The 18,124-nt window shown below is 48.8% G+C and overlaps 4 protein-coding genes across 4 annotated transcripts; 2 read left to right on the top strand and 2 right to left on the bottom strand.

Moving 5' to 3' along the window:
• Positions 1–217: 217 nt before the first annotated feature.
• On the bottom strand, positions 218–7,603 carry TAO3 (Cell morphogenesis protein PAG1; the record flags this gene model as incomplete). Its single annotated transcript, XM_064897322.1, has 2 exons — positions 218–7,303; positions 7,376–7,603. 2 exons carry the CDS (start codon positions 7,601–7,603, stop codon positions 218–220), a joined length of 7,314 nt encoding a protein of 2,437 aa, XP_064756272.1.
• A 1,908-nt stretch (positions 7,604–9,511) lies between these two features.
• On the top strand, positions 9,512–11,648 carry LTR64_002957 (uncharacterized protein; the record flags this gene model as incomplete). The annotated part of the gene is made up of 2 exons (XM_064897321.1): positions 9,512–11,293; positions 11,349–11,648. 2 exons carry the CDS (start codon positions 9,512–9,514, stop codon positions 11,646–11,648), a joined length of 2,082 nt encoding a protein of 693 aa, XP_064756271.1.
• A 218-nt stretch (positions 11,649–11,866) lies between these two features.
• Positions 11,867–14,110, bottom strand: YBP1 (YAP1-binding protein 1; the record flags this gene model as incomplete). The annotated part of the gene is made up of 1 exon (XM_064897320.1): positions 11,867–14,110. The coding sequence occupies one exon, from the start codon at positions 14,108–14,110 to the stop codon at positions 11,867–11,869; it is 2,244 nt and encodes a 747-aa protein (XP_064756270.1).
• Positions 14,111–15,664: 1,554 nt separating this feature from the next.
• On the top strand, positions 15,665–16,020 carry LTR64_002955 (uncharacterized protein; the record flags this gene model as incomplete). The annotated part of the gene is made up of 2 exons (XM_064897319.1): positions 15,665–15,852; positions 15,939–16,020. The coding sequence occupies 2 exons, from the start codon at positions 15,665–15,667 to the stop codon at positions 16,018–16,020; spliced, it is 270 nt and encodes an 89-aa protein (XP_064756269.1).
• Positions 16,021–18,124: the final 2,104 nt, after the last annotated feature.

The raw sequence follows: 18,124 nt of genomic DNA, 5'->3' as shown, positions 1-18,124 counted from the left end.
AGCTCATTTTGGTGACAACGCCTTGAACCCGGCCATCGAGGAGAGTAGTATAGTACAGAACTGTCGTATGCTCTTGCGGATCATTATGGCATGTGATCAATCAGCTCCGCCAATTACGCGTAATGTGGCGTGGTTGTAGACAGTGTTTAGCGAGCACGGTTGCTGCTTGCTGCGTAGGAAGGAAATTGAAAAGCGCCAGATTTTGTGGACGTTGGAATTATGGTTGCTGTGCAGGATTTGTTATGGGTAGATTTGTGGCATTAGCCTGGCCAACAGGTAGGGCGTTGGGTGTATTGCTTAGATATTCCGAAGGTATCCTTGGCATCCGAGGACTTTGCCCTGGTCCGCCCACGCTGTTCAGATATTGGGTTTGTCCCGCAGATGGAGCTCGGAGTCGAGCTTTCTCTTTCGCACTCTCACTTCTTCCTCCTGTTAGTCGGCGCATACCTCTACGCATGAAACCTGCTGAGGTATCAGTCGCTGATGTTGGTGTTACGGTGACGCTCTTAGTGCCTCCGTCAGATGTTGTTGGTACAAGATTTGGAAATGGACTGTTTTCGGAGTCCGATTGTATATCCTCTGCATGATGTTGGTCCCCGAAAGTTTGTGGACTTAGACCAGGCACTCCCGTAGGGTTGGAAGCTGAATACTGGTTAGCGGGAGAGGTGATGGATCGAAAGTGAAGTCCCGGACGATGAGGAAGTGCATTTGTCATCACATGCGTCACCACGGGCGATTGTTTGTCAATTGTAGGCAACGATGGCCCAGGACCATCGCCCTCGTCTATAGAAGAGAAAGAACTTTGATATGTGGTAGCAGCAGACGACGTGCTTATCTGCGATCGGTGATAGTGACTGGTAGGTGGCCGTGGATCCACGAGGCCATTCTGAAAACTGAGCGAGGACGAGGTCCGATTGAGTGACCGCGAAATAATTGGTGCTGTCTGCTGGTCGTATACGTTGGTTTCATGGTCGCTATCGCTGAAGAAGGCAGACGGATTGAGACCAGCGTTCGTGCTAGGATCTGTTGTCGGAGTGGTTGGAGAATCGTTCTCTTCAAAGAAATCATCGAGGCTGTCTAGCGAACTCACAATCTCACCTATACTGATATCGATTGTGGAGGTCTCAAAGGAGCCATGTACATCCGCACCAATGTGAGGAGGGAAATATGAATCCCCATATTCTTCCTCAGTGTGGAACTCAACTTCAGGAGTCTGCGAAGGTGTATCGTGAGCACCGTCAACGTCGCTGCACGAGAAAAAGACGTGGTGCACGTTGCTCCGGGTCTGAGCCGAGACGATGGCGGGTGTTGCCACAGACCAGCCTGAGCTTTCAGGTATTCCGTACAAACTTTGAGTACGCTCGTACTCCTTACGAATTGCTCTGGCTGTGCCAGAGGCCATGCTCATCCGCAAGTGGTGACGTTCTAGCGGAGTCACATTGACTTCCATAATATGATCCATAACCTTGAGAGCCTTGTCGCAGAGATCAGTTTGCAGCAGGCGGAGAAGTGGTGATATCAAGTCCGCCCCATGTTCACGAATTCTTGGATTGTTCATATTTATCATTGGTACAAGGGAACACAAAATTTCGAGGATGTTCCTACGAAACCATGTTGTTGCGTTGCTTAGCAGACCAAATGTGAATATGAGTGCTTCAGCTTCGTTGAATGGGAAAAATGTGTCTTTGACAGCTGAAAGCACGTGGAAAAGTCGCGCATTAGGTGACTTCTTCTGCTGCAATGTCATGTCGTTGAGCGCTGTTTCTAGACCGCTGAAGCCAAAGCCTCGTGCATTGGCTGACAGACGTACAACCTGGTCGGCGAGCGTGTATGGAACCATAGGTTGTTTGAAAGCTTCCATGAATTGAGGTAGGTGTGCCAAAATGTCGAACAGAAGGCGGTCGCTGGTGCCCAACAATTCACTGTTTGGACAGCTCGTAAAGCTTTCCATGACAGACAATGTCCTCTCGAAGCACTGCGAAGACCTGAGACCTTTATATACTAAAGGACAAATACCTTCGAAATTCCCTTCCCACTCTGCTGGCCGAGCTCTTAGCATAGCATCAACAGCGAGCGGATCGGCAAAGTCGAACTTTCCAGCAAGCTGCTCAAGCATTTCAATAGCCGCCAGGAACTCTGCTTCGTGGATAGTATTCAGGCATGCCACTGTTGTCCAGAGAAGCTGGGGAAATTTCAGTAAGCCTTTTGTCTCTAGCCCAGCGATGACGATCTTGAGAGTTGTAAGTATTTCAAGAGAGAATGTTTGATAATCGGCATGCTCCTCTGCTATAGTGTTAGATAGTCGAGCCAGCATATCTGACAGAAGTGCAGAGTCCAGCTTGAAAGAGATGCAGCGGAACACCTGAAAGGACCTGCAGGCTAAATGCCGCACGGGGCATACCGAGGCCCAATGCAGTGCTTCCTTTGCCCAAGCATCACTAAGGTCATCGAATACTGCTGAGAAGAGGTCAACTATTTGCTCCGCGAGATACGACATGCCAAGTGGAACGCGATCATGAGTCTGTTGCGACTCATCCTTGCCGGCGACATCGCTGTATGACCATGCAACTGTTGCAGCGTTGTCACGAATCGCTTCAACAAGCTCTTCAGTCTTTCGCAGGCGTTCGTCCATAGCAGAACTTGAGTCAATACTAGATATGACAAGTGTATGCATCAGATGTACAAGCATTTCCCGCGCATGTTCCTGAACGGTTGGAGTGTGATGATCCCAAAGAATGAAGACTGCATGCAGAAGTTTGAGGGCATCTAATTGTGTGATCTGGTACGGAGGAACCAGAAGATCAACAAGCAGTACCAGGGATATTTGGCCAAGAGAAAACGTTGCCTGCCGAGCTCCTGTAGGAAGAACTGTTTCAAGGTTCGCCACGTAGGGCAGCTGAGAAATCTCTGGTGGTGGCCGGTCAGACGTCCTCTTCTCGTTTGGCATGTTCTTCGGTGCGAGATGAAGCAGTAAATGCTCGAATATCTTAGATCCTGCTGGTGTCACAGATAAGTAGACGACGATCTGTTTTGCACAATAGATAAAGTTCTGCTCGCGTCGTTCAAGTGAGAGATCAATAACAAAATCCAGGATGAGCTGTACGTTTCCGCCATATGGACCAGTCGCAAGAGCTTGCCATAGCGCCTGAACCTCGTTGTGTAACGAACTGCTGAAGCGGATCGTGATCTCTACCATGTTCACAAGGAGCATATACGACAACTCGGTCGGTGCATTTGTGTCAGGAAGGAGTTGAAGCTCAAGCATCTGAAGCCAGGGCAGAATAGCTGCCACCATTCCTCTTTGAATGTCGGCAGTAACATTTCGAAATTGTAAGCAGAATTCCGAAAAAACATGGAAGGCAAGATCCGGATGTGTCTGAGCTAGTCGTCTGCAATACTCAAACTGAGCGGCTTTATATACTGCTCTTGTTTTGTCCGAGATACTGATGTCGAAGTGCTGAAGATTAGAACTTTTCTGTTCTTTCTCGTCCAGGAAACGGAGTAAGCGAGCGGAACGTATCCGAATATCGCGGCTGTCATGACCTAGAGTGAACATCACTGCTCCAAGAACTTTAATGCTGCTTATGGGGGAACGAGCATGCTGCGTAAGGACATCAGCTATCACTTTGAAACAGTTTTCGAGCGCGATGAGACCTTTGGTACCGTAACAACATTGAATAGCGTGTTCAACGAAGATGCTGGTATTAGCATTGTATATGATGAGATTTCTTAGCGCTCTTTGTCCGATTTCGTGAAGTTTGTGCTCCCTTGAAGTGAAGATGGAATCAATCCAGGCGAGCATTCTTGACACATTGAATTGTAGCAACGTGTTGGTGTCTGTTATAACGCTCACAGGACCAGCACAAAGCGTAGCCATTGCGCTGAGTGCGGCTGTCCTCAAACTGATCTTTTCTTTTGCGACCAGGCTTCTATCTCCACCCTCAGCCTCACGCCAGAGAGTGTTGTGAGTTTCTGTCTGATAGCCGCACCACTCTTCCATCAACATGAACGCAGATTTCCGTGACTCGAAGGACATGTACGGACTTGATTCCGGGAATCTTTTGATGTTTTCGTATATGACATCCACAAGTCCACAGTAATGAAAACGCAGGCGGGCAAATTTCCAGTCTGAATGGATATCACTATCACTAAGGAACAACCTAAGATCCTTAGCATAGTTCATCAGATTGCTCAATATCCATTCGTCACGCAGTATCTCGTTGTGTCTCAGAAAACTTGCTGTCAATTTGTATATGCAAGTCACTTCTGCACGCATCCGCTCTGTCATTTGTGACCTCGACGGACTACTCGGGGTTCGCACGTGGGCACCTCTTCTAGCCTTTGCTTCGTCATTGCACGTTATGACCGCGTACTGAAGGGACTCAAGCAGAATACGGTACAATTTGCGGTTGATCGAGCCCAGAGCCGTCACCACAGCAGAACGCAACGTGTCTATACCGGAGCCCAACAGTGGTATTACTGCCGAGAAAAGCGCACGAGCCGACGTCAATCGATCCTGTAAGCCTGACGTATTCTTTGAGGTCTTGCGCGAATGAAGACTAATATCCAGCTGACCTCGGGTTTGTCCACCTGTTGAGCTTAACGTGACACAAGCCATAACAAGATAGAGCTTCCATTGGTCAAGAAAGACGCCAACGGGAGTATCCGCACTGCGTCCTAGAAGCTTTAGATCTCTTTGTCCACCAGTGGTACTTGCGATCCTCTCTATATCTGTTAGCATGAGTGCGAGTCGATCACAAACAAACTCTCTGCTCAGAGCAGCGGCATGCGGACACGTCTCGAAGATATTGCGAACAACATTAGGGAATGCTTTGAACCACAAACCTGCATCGTAGTGGTTTTCACTACTGCTGAGCTCGAGCAAGACGTTCTGTGGTCCTTTACGGCGTCTGTCCTTTTGAAGTCGACTACGCTCCAATGCATTGAGACTATCATCCGCGAGGTTGAGGACCTGCTCGGTGTTGGACTGCAGAACGCTAATGATTCGAGCTTGCTCGTCTTTCCCAAGCACTTTGTCGAACTGCAAAACGAGTTCTAGGACCTTGATCGCGTAAGATCTCACGCTTCTTGATTGAGAACACAAGAAGAAGAGCCCGTATCCTTCGATTTCGTCCACAAAAGAGAGTAAGTTCGTCCTCTCCATCCGTAGTGCTCGAGCTGAATTAGCGTCACCAACGGCAACGTGTGGTGATTGCGAAGCAGCGGTCCGCTTCTGTATCTGGGCAATCCAAATTTGCAGAAGCTCTAGGTATAGTGTAAGGGTCATTTCGATGTGACAAGGCCCGAGACGTCCATCATCGGACATAGTAGAATATTGATGGTCGTAGCTAAAAATGAATCTCGGAAAGGCAGTAGCCACGGTGTGGGCGAGACCCTGCTCCGCGATTGCTTTCAGTGACCTGACTGCAGCCGTGGCAATATGGGGCTGTGTATGTGCAGAAGCTGTACATAGCAAGTTTATTAGTGGACTCAGAGGCACGTTCTCAGAGAGACATCGAGGTAGTGCTTGGATGGCCACATTTAGAAGCTCATAGAAGGATTGCTTCTGCTCCTGGCCCATACCATCGTCTCTTTTGCTCGTGTTGAAGGCGTCCACCAAAGGAGTCTTAGACGTGATTGTCGTGAACTTCTCACTGAGTGCAGCTGAGCTACCAAAAGCATTATCGCACAGCACAGTAATTTTACCCAAGATTTCGCAGAAGTTGGCGAAGTATGCTCTGATAGGCTCGTCCAAAGCAGCCGTATTGATTGGCAATGTGGAAAAAGAAAAATCCATTCTTTTGAAAACAGGCTGAATCTCTACAGCCTGAGTCAAAGCAAAGGGCATGGGCGATCCCGGAATGGAGTCGAGTGCTGGCAGAGGCGCTTCAAACTCTGGAAAGGTGATCCATTCTGTCAGCCCTTTTTCTTTGTCTTCCACGACACTTAAGAAGGCTTTGATTCCAATTGTAACTTTCTCAGGCTCTAGATGCTCGATGCGTAGCTCTCGTGAGGACATGGTACCGTCAGAGCTAATCAAGGGTAATATGGCGAGCTTGAAACAGAGATCTGGATAGTAAACACCGATGAGACGAATGAAGGAAATGGTTGCCTCGGCCATGGATGGCTCCGTGCTCAAATGGGACTTCTTTCCAGGAGGAAGTACGAGTTTAATGACTTCTTCGATCCTTTTCACTTTTGCCGTTTGAGAATCGGAAGAACGTTTTAGGTAGGCCCACGTGAACTGACAAATAGCTCTCATTGCTGGAGTACGTGTTGATCTCTCGCGTAACTTGACAGCCAGGGCGTTGACCTGTGGCATCCATTGAGCATGGAAGATATCCAGAGGAGAGAGACACAAAAGTGTGATAGAGGTACCCAAAGCGCTTGCCCAATGCCTCATCTTTGTCAACATCTGATTGATACGTGGATTAACGGTCTCAACAAACTCTTTGAACTTGATGTGCTGCTCTGTCACATCCGGACGAGAGGCAAGTTGCAGCAGCAACGATTCGAACACTGAACAGTAGCCTTGCTTGATACGTGGTCCATGTGCACTTGCAAAGGAGTGAGCAAGAGCAATGAGGAAATCGCAGGACTGAGTAAGGTCCGAAGGTCCAGTGCCCAGACGCAGCAGTTGCATGCTTGACAGCAACAATTCAAGACGAGCTTCAACTTCTCTTGCCTTGGTAGTGGTACCAAGGTTGGTAGCGATATCCTGTTGCCATACTTTTAGTTGGTTGAGAAAAGGGTTGGCTACTCTAACGAAGTCGATTTTACTCATACACCCGAGCAAGTGACTATAGATTCTCCAATTTGCTGTCCTGATTTTATTTGTGTTCAAATGAACTGGCTCGAAGGCTCTTAGTTGCTCAAAGACGATGCCCTCGAGTTTTGAGGCGAGGTCAGGAGTGATGGCGTCGAGAGTACTCTGGTCAAAAACCTCTATCAGTCCTCGACAGAGAATAAAGATAGAGACGGTCGCCTGTCTATCAAGAGATAGATGTTCCTCAGGCGTTAATTCATCCGAGTGCAACAGGGCCGACGCAGGTGTACCAGGATGGACGGGAACCGCGTCTTGCACAGGCTCTGTATAACGGCGTGAAAGGGAGGCGGGCAAGTTGGCGAGTGAAGGTGGGGAGCGAAGTGAGGCCGAGTGCTTGCGAGAGGCAGTAGCCAGGTCGGCCTTGGTCTGGCGCCAGAGCATCAAACTGTCGACGAGAGCTTTAGGATGATGTTTGGTTACATGACCTAGAGCCAGCAGGAGCTGATCGAATGCTGGGTCGGCGCCTGCGCCACATACCTGTTCAACAGGAGAAGGTAAGGAGTCCAGCTTTGCAAGACATAGATGGATCTTTTGGTCTGCTCGAATAACGAAAGCGTTAAGCAAATGGTGCATGGCATATTCACTGGGAGTACGGCCATCGGGTTGTGTGTTGATGGAGGAGCCATAGGCATGGCCTGCGCCCGCTCTTGATGTAGAAGATTGTGTACGTGCGGAAGCGGTACTGAGTGAACCCGAAGAGTCCAGATTGATAGTCGAATCGATGGAGGAGGCGTTCAGATGAGCGGACAGAGGGAAGGAAGCCGTGGGTGAAGCCATCTCGACGGCAGTTGTAGGCCCTCTGCGAAAAGCGACATTTCTGAGGCTCGTGCCGTGTGGTGAATCGGGACTGAGAGGACTCGCTGTCCAGCTAGAATTAAAGCTTGGATTTCTAGAGTGCTGGAGGCCGTTGATAACGGAGGTCTGTCTATGGTGTCGATTGGAGGTTCGCCTTTGTAAGCCTGTATCGCCGATGGTCTCTGAGTTGGCAGCTTCGTCTTCAGGAATGGTGGGATGAGCCGATGGTGCTCTTGAAGCAGATCCTATCACCTGCGACAGGGTTATACCATGAATGTGTCTGCCTCGTGTCAACGAAGGGTCTCTCGAGTGTGAGCCATGTGGAAGGTGTCCAGCACGGTAGAGTAAGCCAGCCGATCCTGTCTGGTCTGTGCTTTCTTGTGCGCTATGAGGGGGCGAGGAGTCGTGAACATTTGATCTCGACGAGGTCGAATCTGCAAGCATACCATCAGAATGTCAGTGAGTGTGGCCTGAAAAGGATCAACGGACGACGCATGTAGGCGTGAGGGTTGAATGTTCATTGGCTTAGACGCGAGGCATGTGCCTCTCGGGGCTGATTTTGGTACCACTCACGATCGTTGTTAATTCTCATTCTCTTGCCTGCACTGGCACTGGCACTGCTATGCTCTCGCTTGTAACGACATTACTCTTACGATTGCTCAATTACAGCACTTCTCGCAGACCATGATGCCAACGAAGGCTGAACTCGATGCCTGGTAAGTACGAAGAATACTGGGTACAGTGACTTGATTACTGCAAGAGCGACGCGACGCACCTGCCGATCATGAGCGTTAGAATTAGCCAGGAACGAGCAGGAACCATCTGCACACAATCCTTGTCGATTTCACACAAGCATCAGCGATCCATGCTAGCACAGTCACACTATCTTACTGGTCGACATAGCCGCAAAGTCGACGCTGTCGACTGCGAATCACAACTGTATTGCTGTGTTGCCTTAGCTTCAGCACGACACCCACCATGACTTTATTACTAGGAAGACCTTGAGGAAAGGATCACGCATCTGAGGAGTCTACAAGAAGCACCAAGTGTTTTGTCGTATTGTGTGTTGGCGAGTCAGCTTTCTATTGTTGCTATGCGCCGCTACATCAAGGAGAGAAGCGCCAAACACTCATGTCCTTCGCCTTTCCAGTTGGTGACAGCAAAATCGCAGGCGCTTGGTGGTCATGTGCTCTCGGCAGACTTTTGTCTGTCGACATAAAGGTCACCGACGGATCATGTACGTGTTTGTGTGTAAATGAACAATCCGCTATACAGACGTGCAATGCAGGACATATTGGTGCGCTTTGCGTACTCAATACCATATCGACTGTCCGCTTTTTATACTGTAAATATACCCCACACATGTGCTATCGGGAAAGCACGGCAGTTCGGTCGGGTTGTGGCGATCAACTCAAAAAAGTCAATCTAACAAACTCGTGTGCGGAATGAAGCGCAAAACAGGAGGCTCGGGAAGTCGATCGTTTTACGAGCGGAACAATCGCATCCCATGGCAATCTATAACAAGTCCATCATCATGCTTGGTACAGGTGCTCTTGTAGCCGTTCTCTAGAAACAATCGACGTCTTTGCTACTGCCGTGGTCAACTACTCTTCCAGTAGTAGTGTTGCCCTCCAGTCAAGAATCCCGCTGCCCGATTTACTTCTATATTCAGACACCGATCGGGTCCCCACCTTTGCTCATCTTGGCGTAATTCTGGACACTTTGTGACATTATCGTTTGATCGAGCATTCTAGTGCTCTCTGCGACTACTACTTGGGTTGTTTCGTCTTCTACCCCACGCGGCAACTGCCTCGATATCTATCATCTACCGACTCTGCAGATCTGCTCATCTCCTCGTTATCTGTTGGCGGTTCGCCTCCTCTAATCACCATGGCTACCAGCATCGATACTCTGGACATCCTCGTCTTGGCTGTTCTTCTGCTAGGCAGTATAGCCTATTTCACCAAAGGAACCTACTGGGCTGTACCCAAGGACCCATATGCCACCAGCTCTCTCAATGGCAGTGCCCTCAAGAAGGGAACGAGGAACATCCTCGAAAAGATGGAGGAAAGTGGCAAGAACTGTGTGATATTCTATGGTTCACAAACAGGAACTGCCGAGGACTATGCTTCTAGGCTGGCGAAGGAAGGGTCCTCAAGATTCGGTCTCAAGACCATGACTGCTGACTTGGAGGAGTACGACTACGAAAATCTCGACCAGTTTCCCGAAGATAAATTGGCATTCTTTGTCATGGCCACATATGGAGAGGGTGAACCTACCGACAACGCCGTCGAATTCTGGGAATTCATTCAAGCCGATTCTCCTAGCTTCTCCAAGTCCTCTGACGAGAAACCTCTCGGCAATCTTAAATATGTTGCTTTTGGTTTGGGTAACAATACTTACGAACACTACAACTCTATGGTACGAGGTCTGGACAAGATTTTGACGAAATTGGGTGCAAAGAGAATCGGCGCTGCTGGTGAGGGTGACGATGGCGCAGGCACCATGGAAGAAGACTTTTTGGCCTGGAAAGAACCAATGTGGAAGGAGTTGCAAGAAGAGATGGGTTTAGAAGAGCGGGAAGCATCCTACGAGCCAGCCTTCAGTGTTGAAGAGAAGGAAGAAATGAACAAAGAAGATCCTAATGTTTACCTGGGCGAGCCCAACAAGAACCATCTCGAGGGTAGCCAGAAGGGACCCTTCAATGCATCCAACCCCTATATTGCTCCTCTGGCCGAGTCAAAGGAACTTTTCACTGTCAAGGACCGTAACTGTCTCCATGTCGAGATTGACGTGTCAGGCTCGAATATCAACTATACCACTGGCGATCACATTGCGATATGGCCTACCAATGCAGGCATGGAAGTCGACAGATTTATCAAGGCCTTTGGTCTGGAAGAGAAGCGACACAACGTTATATCAGTCAAGGGTCTGGATCCAACTGCCAAGGTCCCCTTTCCAACACCTACCACATACGATGCTGCTGTACGCTACCATATGGAGATCTGTGCTCCCGTCTCACGTCAATTTATGGATACCCTAGCAGAATTTGCTCCTTCCGAGGACGCAAAGAAAGAGATGAAAAAGATTGGCACAGATCCCGACTACTTCAAGGAAAAGGTCGCCAACTCCTATTACAACATTGCCCAGGCAGTAACATCAGTACATCCTGGACCCTGGTCGTCGGTGCCCTTCTCGTGTCTCATCGAAGGCATCACCAAAATTCAAGTGCGCTACTACTCCATATCCTCCTCGTCATTGGTACAACCCAAGAAGATTTCTATCACCGCAGTGGTTGAATCCGTCCGAGTCCCGGGAGCCGGCCACGTCGTCAAAGGAGTAACGACCAACTATCTCTTAGCTTTGAAGCAGAAACAGAACGGTGATCCGGATCCATCACCACACGGTTTGACATATGAAATCACCGGCCCTCGAAACAAGTACGATGGCATTCATGTGCCTGTACACGTTCGTCACTCGAACTTCAAGTTACCATCCGATCCTAGCAAACCAATCATCATGGTAGGTCCAGGTACAGGCGTGGCACCTTTCAGAGGCTTCGTGCAAGAGCGTGCAGAACAAGCAAAGCGTGGTGAGAACGTTGGCGAGACTGTTCTATTCTATGGCTGTCGGAGAAAAGAAGAAGATTGGCTATACAAGGATGAGTGGGAGGTAAGTTATCGTCCACCTTTGTTAGCAGAAACACGAATAACTGACCTTGTTCCAGCAATACAAATCCAACCTTGGTGACAATTTAACAATCTTTAATGCCTTTTCCCGGGAAAACCCTGACAAGAAGAAGTACGTCCAACACGACATCTCTGCAAACTCCAAACTAGTCAATGATTTGCTGCAAAAGAAAGCAAACTTTTACGTTTGTGGTGACGCATCACACATGGCACGGGAGGTCAACGAAGTGCTAGTTGAACTCATAGGAAAGGAAAGGAATATTCCAAAAGAGAAAGCAGAACAAATCGTGAAGAGCATGCGCAGCAGTGGGGTCTACCAGGAAGATGTCTGGTCTTAGAGACGCCTTCATGAGTGATTTCGAGGCTTTCATCCGTCGTCCGAGGTGTTTTTTGAACATCAGATCTTGTTGCATGTGTGCGGGCATTAGAGCGTTCACTGGAGTTTGCTCAGGTCACCTTTCGCTGAAGGAGTAGGTGGTGAGGGAATGAATCACGCAAATCTCCAAACCCAATATATAGACATATTTGGAAGCAGAAATTGAACATATGAAATTCTTTAGCTAGCCTCTAATGCCTCCAGGACTCGTCCCACAGCATCCTCAAGTGCGAACACATCAGTCACACTGACACCTGCTGCTTCTAAACTATGCCCACGACCACTGTTGGGCCCAGAGTTGACAGTCTGCCCGACTGCTACATGTCCGACCAAATAATCCTTCCATTTCACAAGTCGACTGAGCATTTCTTCCCCTTTACTCAAAATATCCACTTTCGCAGCCTGAGCACTCGGCACGGTGCTGCTTGTACCTTCTTCTTCCGCAGGCCCAGCTGTTGCTACAGACATGTCATGGTTGCGTGCCATCATCCACAGCAGATTCATACTGGAGATGTAGAAAGGCATGTCTGTGGCAAAATCTCCGACGACCTGCTCTTTCTCCTGGGAGTCAACGTCGACAGCAGGGACGGGCACCATCTTATCAGCAGGGAAGACAAGAGCCCACATATCATTACCTAAGTGATCTGACGTCAAGCCTTGTTCAGTATCCGGCTGAAATCTCGCCATCATTTTCTCCACCCTCGGCGTAGGGTACAGTTCGGCTTTTAACCACTCCACAGCTATGGATTTGAGACTACCGCTGTGTGCCTCGAGGACTGAGGACCGCGCGGCAGTATTGTCGGTCAGTAACAGCGTCTTTATGATCTTTAGTCTCGTCTCGCGCTGGCAGTGGCCGTGTAATATGTGAGAAGCGATATGGTGTGCATTATCTCGTAGATCGGCGTCTGGCAAGGTGAGGAATATGTCTTGGAGGATGTTGTCGATAGCTAGAAGGAGGGTCTGGGATTCTGTAGTAGTTCCTGTGCGGGAGAGTGTTGCCGGAGGTTGTTCGTTTGTTGGGTGGTGAGGTTCAGAGGTGCAGAACATTAGATATAGTATTGAGAGGAGAACGTCCACGGCTGGAAGTGATGAGCGCATTCTCAAATCCGTCTCATACTGTCTATCAACTATCTGGAGGACCATAGGGTTGACAGAGTTCGGGAGCGTTGTGGTCTTCGAAGTGTCCACCTTGGATGAGAGCGTCTGCTGGAACAGCTGTGTTGAGTAGAGGATCAGCAGCGCTGTGGCTGAGATAGGAATCTGCGCAGGGGAAGTAGGATAGTCGTGTTGCGATTCGCTTTCAGCTTCATCTGTGGCGTCCAGATTGTCCAAAGTTTGTAATTCAGCTAGTACGTCGAGTTTCAGATCTCTTGCTACAGACGCAAACTTCACAAGAAGTTTATCTGCTGCTCCAGCATCGGCATTGTTTTCCAACCCATCCACTTCTGCTCTCCGTAAGGTTGTGACACTATCTGGCTCGAGAGAAACTCTCAATCGTGCTGTGAGTGGCGGTTGCGGCTCGCTAGACGCTGTTATGTGTTCCTCGAGAACTTCTAGAAGCACGGCCTGTAATAGACGTTGTGTTATAGCAGCCTCATTCGCGGCTATTGATGGTGCTGCAACCGTTGTCTCGTTCTTCGATTCAGGATCGGGTAACGGAGCCGAAGCAAGTACGTCTGTCGTGGATACTCTGGGTGGTAGAGCAGGTCTTTTCCTGCCTGCCAGGTTCGTCAACGTGTTCAGGAAGGCTAGCGTCGATGCTGAGCTCATACTCAGCCTGCGGTATGCTGCAAGAGCTGCAGGAAGAGAGGTGGCTAAGAATCTGCTGGGATATTGCGTTCTGATGCGAGGATGAAGCAAACTCAGCATTGACAAAAGTGCCTGAAGCTTTACTTCCTCCATCGCGAAATTCGTGTCTTCGTCTTTTTCAAGGTCAACCTTATCTGCACTTACCCCCGACTTGGTCTGGGATGGCATGCCATGCAGGCTCATCGTTCCGAGGTGTACGTGTGGTGCCTCACCAGCGAATGTCGGTAAGCCATCTTCACGCTCACTCGGATCCGCTTCGATATCAGAGCCGTCCTGTCCAAGACGTTCAAGCTCCTCTGCTACCCTGACGACTACCTCACGAGGGTTACCCCTTCTCGCTATAACATCCAAGCATTTTTGTGCCTTGTCTGGCTCTATCCTCAAAATGGGTAAGACCAGTTTTAGTAGATCCCAGCCGATTTCTGTTGCTAGCGTACCATCGTCCTCCTGCAGCAAGCTGGTCAATGTTGGCAAGTTCTGTGGAGTTAGCTGATATTCGAGGATTGTAAGATACGTGATATAGTCCGTCCTCGGCGGAAGAGCTGCGATCAGTGGGTCCTCTGCTGACGATTGAGCGCCTTCAATGGAGTGCGAAGTACCCTGAGCTACCGACATGTTTAGCATAGGATGCTCGCTGTGTATGTACGTGCAGAATAACGAGTCGATGAAGTTCAATAGTAAATCACAGACATGGACAATTTCATGGCGATCACGACTTTGTACATTTCCAGTCTGCCAATAACGCTTTCGTCAACATAGAAAGCGGCTGGGAAAAGTAGTAGTAGCCACAGTCTCGACTCTTACTATGTTGAAGGAACGTAATTGTAGAAGATTCACCAGGGTTTGGTATGGGCTCTTTCGACAAACCGTGTGAACGATATCTAGCCGCCCGTAACATTACGTATCACATAGAGAGGCTACTTTTGTGAATGGGATGCTGCATCTAACCCTGTTTTGATCAGAGCCAATAATCTATTATATTGGTGTCTTCCTCAAAGACGTGAGATTGTACGTGCTATGGATTCGAGATTGCGATATACTAGCCATTTTGACATCCTACGGACGTCTTCCGTACCCCTTACTACACGTTGGGCCAAAGTCCCTGAGAGTGATGCTCATGTGAATTGCACAGTGATCGTCCGGTGTGAAGGTGGTCTTACTCCAGGATGACATAAAACCTATACTCGTAGCCCAAGGATCCAGATGGAAGGACGATGACTTCAGCACGCTATGTATACGACGTGAGGTTTGGAACGCTGAGCTTTCAAGGTTAGATTCTTGTGAGCACTGACAATACCCTCAGTCTTATCTACTGTATCGCTTAGCCAAGGCTTGAGGCCTGATTGTGAAGGCAGTAACAACCGCGTACCCGATTCACCATGGATGGTCGAAGTTTAGAGGGCTCTCAGCAGCAGCAGCATTATAGGCTCAAGCAATGTACAAGGTTCGCACCAACGGTCCAGAACACGCACTTCAGACTGCCCTTAAATCTAAATGTTGTTTGCCGCAGCTCTGACGACATGACATCAACCTCAAGCATAAATGGCAGAGTTATCGCGCATAGTAGTATAAACAGCAGTGTCTTGTTCCATTGACCAGTCACAGCTTTACTTTGTATAAGCAATCACAACATGTCACAAGACAAAAACAAAGATATCAAGCAGGCTGCTGTAGATGATGGAGTGTAAGTTTAACATGACGAGTTGTCAACAATTTAGAAAGCTCACTCCATCAGTCGTAACCCGGGAGGGATAGGCATAGCTGCTTTCGGTGCAGCTTATCTTGCCTTAGTACCTGTTACGTGAGTTGACAATAATCCAAATAAAACCCCTTGTCGTCGAGACAGGTTGGACCTCTCAGCAACGAGCACTCCCTACCTCGTTAACAACAGTATCTCCTTCCAAAAAAAGTCGGACCGCCCACTGCCTTGTAGTACTGACTACGACCAGGAGCTATTTGGCAAGAACCAACGCACTCTCATCTCTAATAGACGGCATCTCACGCTTTGTTCCTGGTCATGTCGCTTCCACTGGCCGAACGGTTCCAGCGTTGTCGGCTCTATACATCTTCTGGACCTTTGGTGCGAGCGGCGCAATCTCAGCAGCTGGACAAGCAATGAGTCGTGAGGAGGGTCTTGATCCACTCCATCCTCGCAAGCACACCCATAACATGAGCGGGCTTCCACTTCGGATGATGAGTGCGCACTACGGCTTGCTTGAGAACTTTCCAGCTTTTGCAGTGGCTGCAGCGTTGACGCAAGTCCTTGCACCCAACAATCGCGAAGTTCTTAATTTGCTCGGCTTTCATGTCTTCATGAAGCTATTTGTCTTTTACCCTGCTTATCTCTTCAATGTGGTGTAAGTTGTGTCTCTTAGATTTTCAACCCCTGCAACTGTCCTCTGTTGACTTTGACTCATGTCATTGCCGTTACTGACTGTCGCAGTCCTGCGAGGACCTTTGCACACATATCATCGATTGCTGCCGTCATCAACGTCTGCTGGCGGTTGACAAAAGGTGCTGTGTAGTGGCCTCGATGGAAGACCTAGCCAGCTTAAGAGCTTGGCAGCGACAATGTGGTTGCCGAAAGAAGCCTGGAAGAAGAGAGACGCAGTTTAGTCCATCGTTCGTATGGTGGCCAGATACGGCTCGTGTCTATTGCTGCCAGGGATGAAGACAGCCCGACTGCACTACTCCGGAACACTAGGCCCCGAACCATACATTTCCTGAATGTGGCAGCTGTGTCGCGTTTCTAGCTTCACTACCTTCAGGCACTAGTCATAGTGACAATGGTACAGCAAAGCTATTAGTTCGATGCTAAGCTTTCTTGGGTCTGAAGTCTTTGTTGTTATATGCAAACTTGAAAAAGATAGAAAAAGGCATTGAGTTATGGCAATCTGCTGCTTACGAACTTTCACTAACCGTTCTTCACTCATTCGTCTCTTGTGCTCGCCCGGATGCATGCGATAAATGACCTACTTTTACAATTCGCGAAAGTGAGTGCCAGTTATGCGTCTCTCAATTGTGGCAAAAGTATCGTGCATATCGAGGTTTCCTTCTCATGCGTATAGAATCGAGGAGCTGAGCATCGAAATAGTCAGACATCGCCGCCACAGCCGCGCGAACTGGTGCGAATGCGGAGACACCAGTCCATTGTCGCGTCGATGCCAGCCTCTATCAATGGTACTGCTGGCTTAGCAGGCTATTGAGCCATGCAAGCTCTCGCTTGTCTATTATGGTGAGCTGACAAGTACTGTTCAGGCTGTGCAATTTCGTAAAGAACGACCACGAGAGAAATACGATTACCTAACCAGGAAATGACGACTCCTGTAGCACAAACTAGTACTGCTAAGTTTGGTATCCTTTGCTACAGTGTCCTGCTTTCGGAGCATTATTTAAACATCAGAAGACGGAGCAATGTCAGCGTAAATCTCGCTTATTTAGCGATCGGAAGCACTAGCAAAACCCATGTCAATCATGAAACGAGCATCTCAATTTTCCGGAGCAAGAAACTTCGTATCCCTCCAAAGTAGGAACATTGTTACTTATATGCTCTGCACTGCCTTAGGGAGGCCATGCTAGCAGTATTAGACACGCATACAAGGGCAACATCACGTCCTTTCTCTTTTTACGACGTGAGCTCATCGAAGCTGGGTACCATTGGAAGGCCTCGATCGAGTCTTGTCTTGCCAGATTTGTACTCGACCCATACATTGATGGACAATTACCACAAGGAAGGACTTGCGCATCAAATTGCGTGAAAGCAATCTTCAGGCATAGGCGATGCTTCCTTGCATATCACGACTTGTACACGCCTGAAGGCTGTGCTGCTATCGGCCCTGGACCAGACCGCGTAGAAGGCGGAAGATTGACATTGTGTTTGATAAGTTGTATGATTTGACATACACCCTTTCCGAACAGGCAATGTCGCAGATTATGCAGCCTTGCTTTATTGACCTGCAAATGCTCAGTATCCGGCAATGCTGGATACTGCTTTCAGTAGCCTCTCATTAGTCGACGTGTAACGGAAGCCCGGTCCCGAACTTCAGTAGGATCGGCTCCACTAGTCTTCGTGTGTTGTCCTACAACGACCTATTTTGGGATATCGATCCACGACAACAATCAGAGAGTATCACGTGCTGAGAATAACGGTTGGTTTGCAAGCTGTCTCTTGAACGTCCAATTTCCTGCATGCTGGAGGAGCGCATCAAGCGAGAAAGGCAATATATGTAGGTCAGCAATTCACAGAAGAAGCGAGCTATCTAAGGATAAGTTCGTATTCTGCTCGATTAGTGGACGCCGCCCGAAATAGGTGGCGGAAGGCGCCTCCAACGTCGATGTGTACGGGGTACCCATATTTTAACGGCGATTGCGAAGCCTTCCCAATTCAGGACCGAGTCCGTTAAGCGACTCCCAAAACAGTTGCTCTTCTTTTCTTAACGGACGTCACAAACCAAGACAAGGCTGTGCCATCCCACATTCAGACATCCGCGGCCAATGCGAGCTTGGGAAGAGATCATTGGTCATGTTTCTTTTCCTTTCAAAGTACTGCTTGGTAGTCTTTGATTAAGGCAAACATCGTTTTGCATTCGTTGACTTCATCTGCAGGACGCGTCGCGGGACATGGAAGCT

Source organism: Lithohypha guttulata (genome assembly GCF_036872675.1).
Source record: "Lithohypha guttulata strain CCFEE 5908 chromosome Unknown scaffold_2, whole genome shotgun sequence".
Taxonomy (NCBI): domain Eukaryota; kingdom Fungi; phylum Ascomycota; class Eurotiomycetes; order Chaetothyriales; family Trichomeriaceae; genus Lithohypha; species Lithohypha guttulata.
Note: the sequence above shows the minus strand (reverse complement) of the source record. Positions and strands in the feature narration are given on the sequence as shown.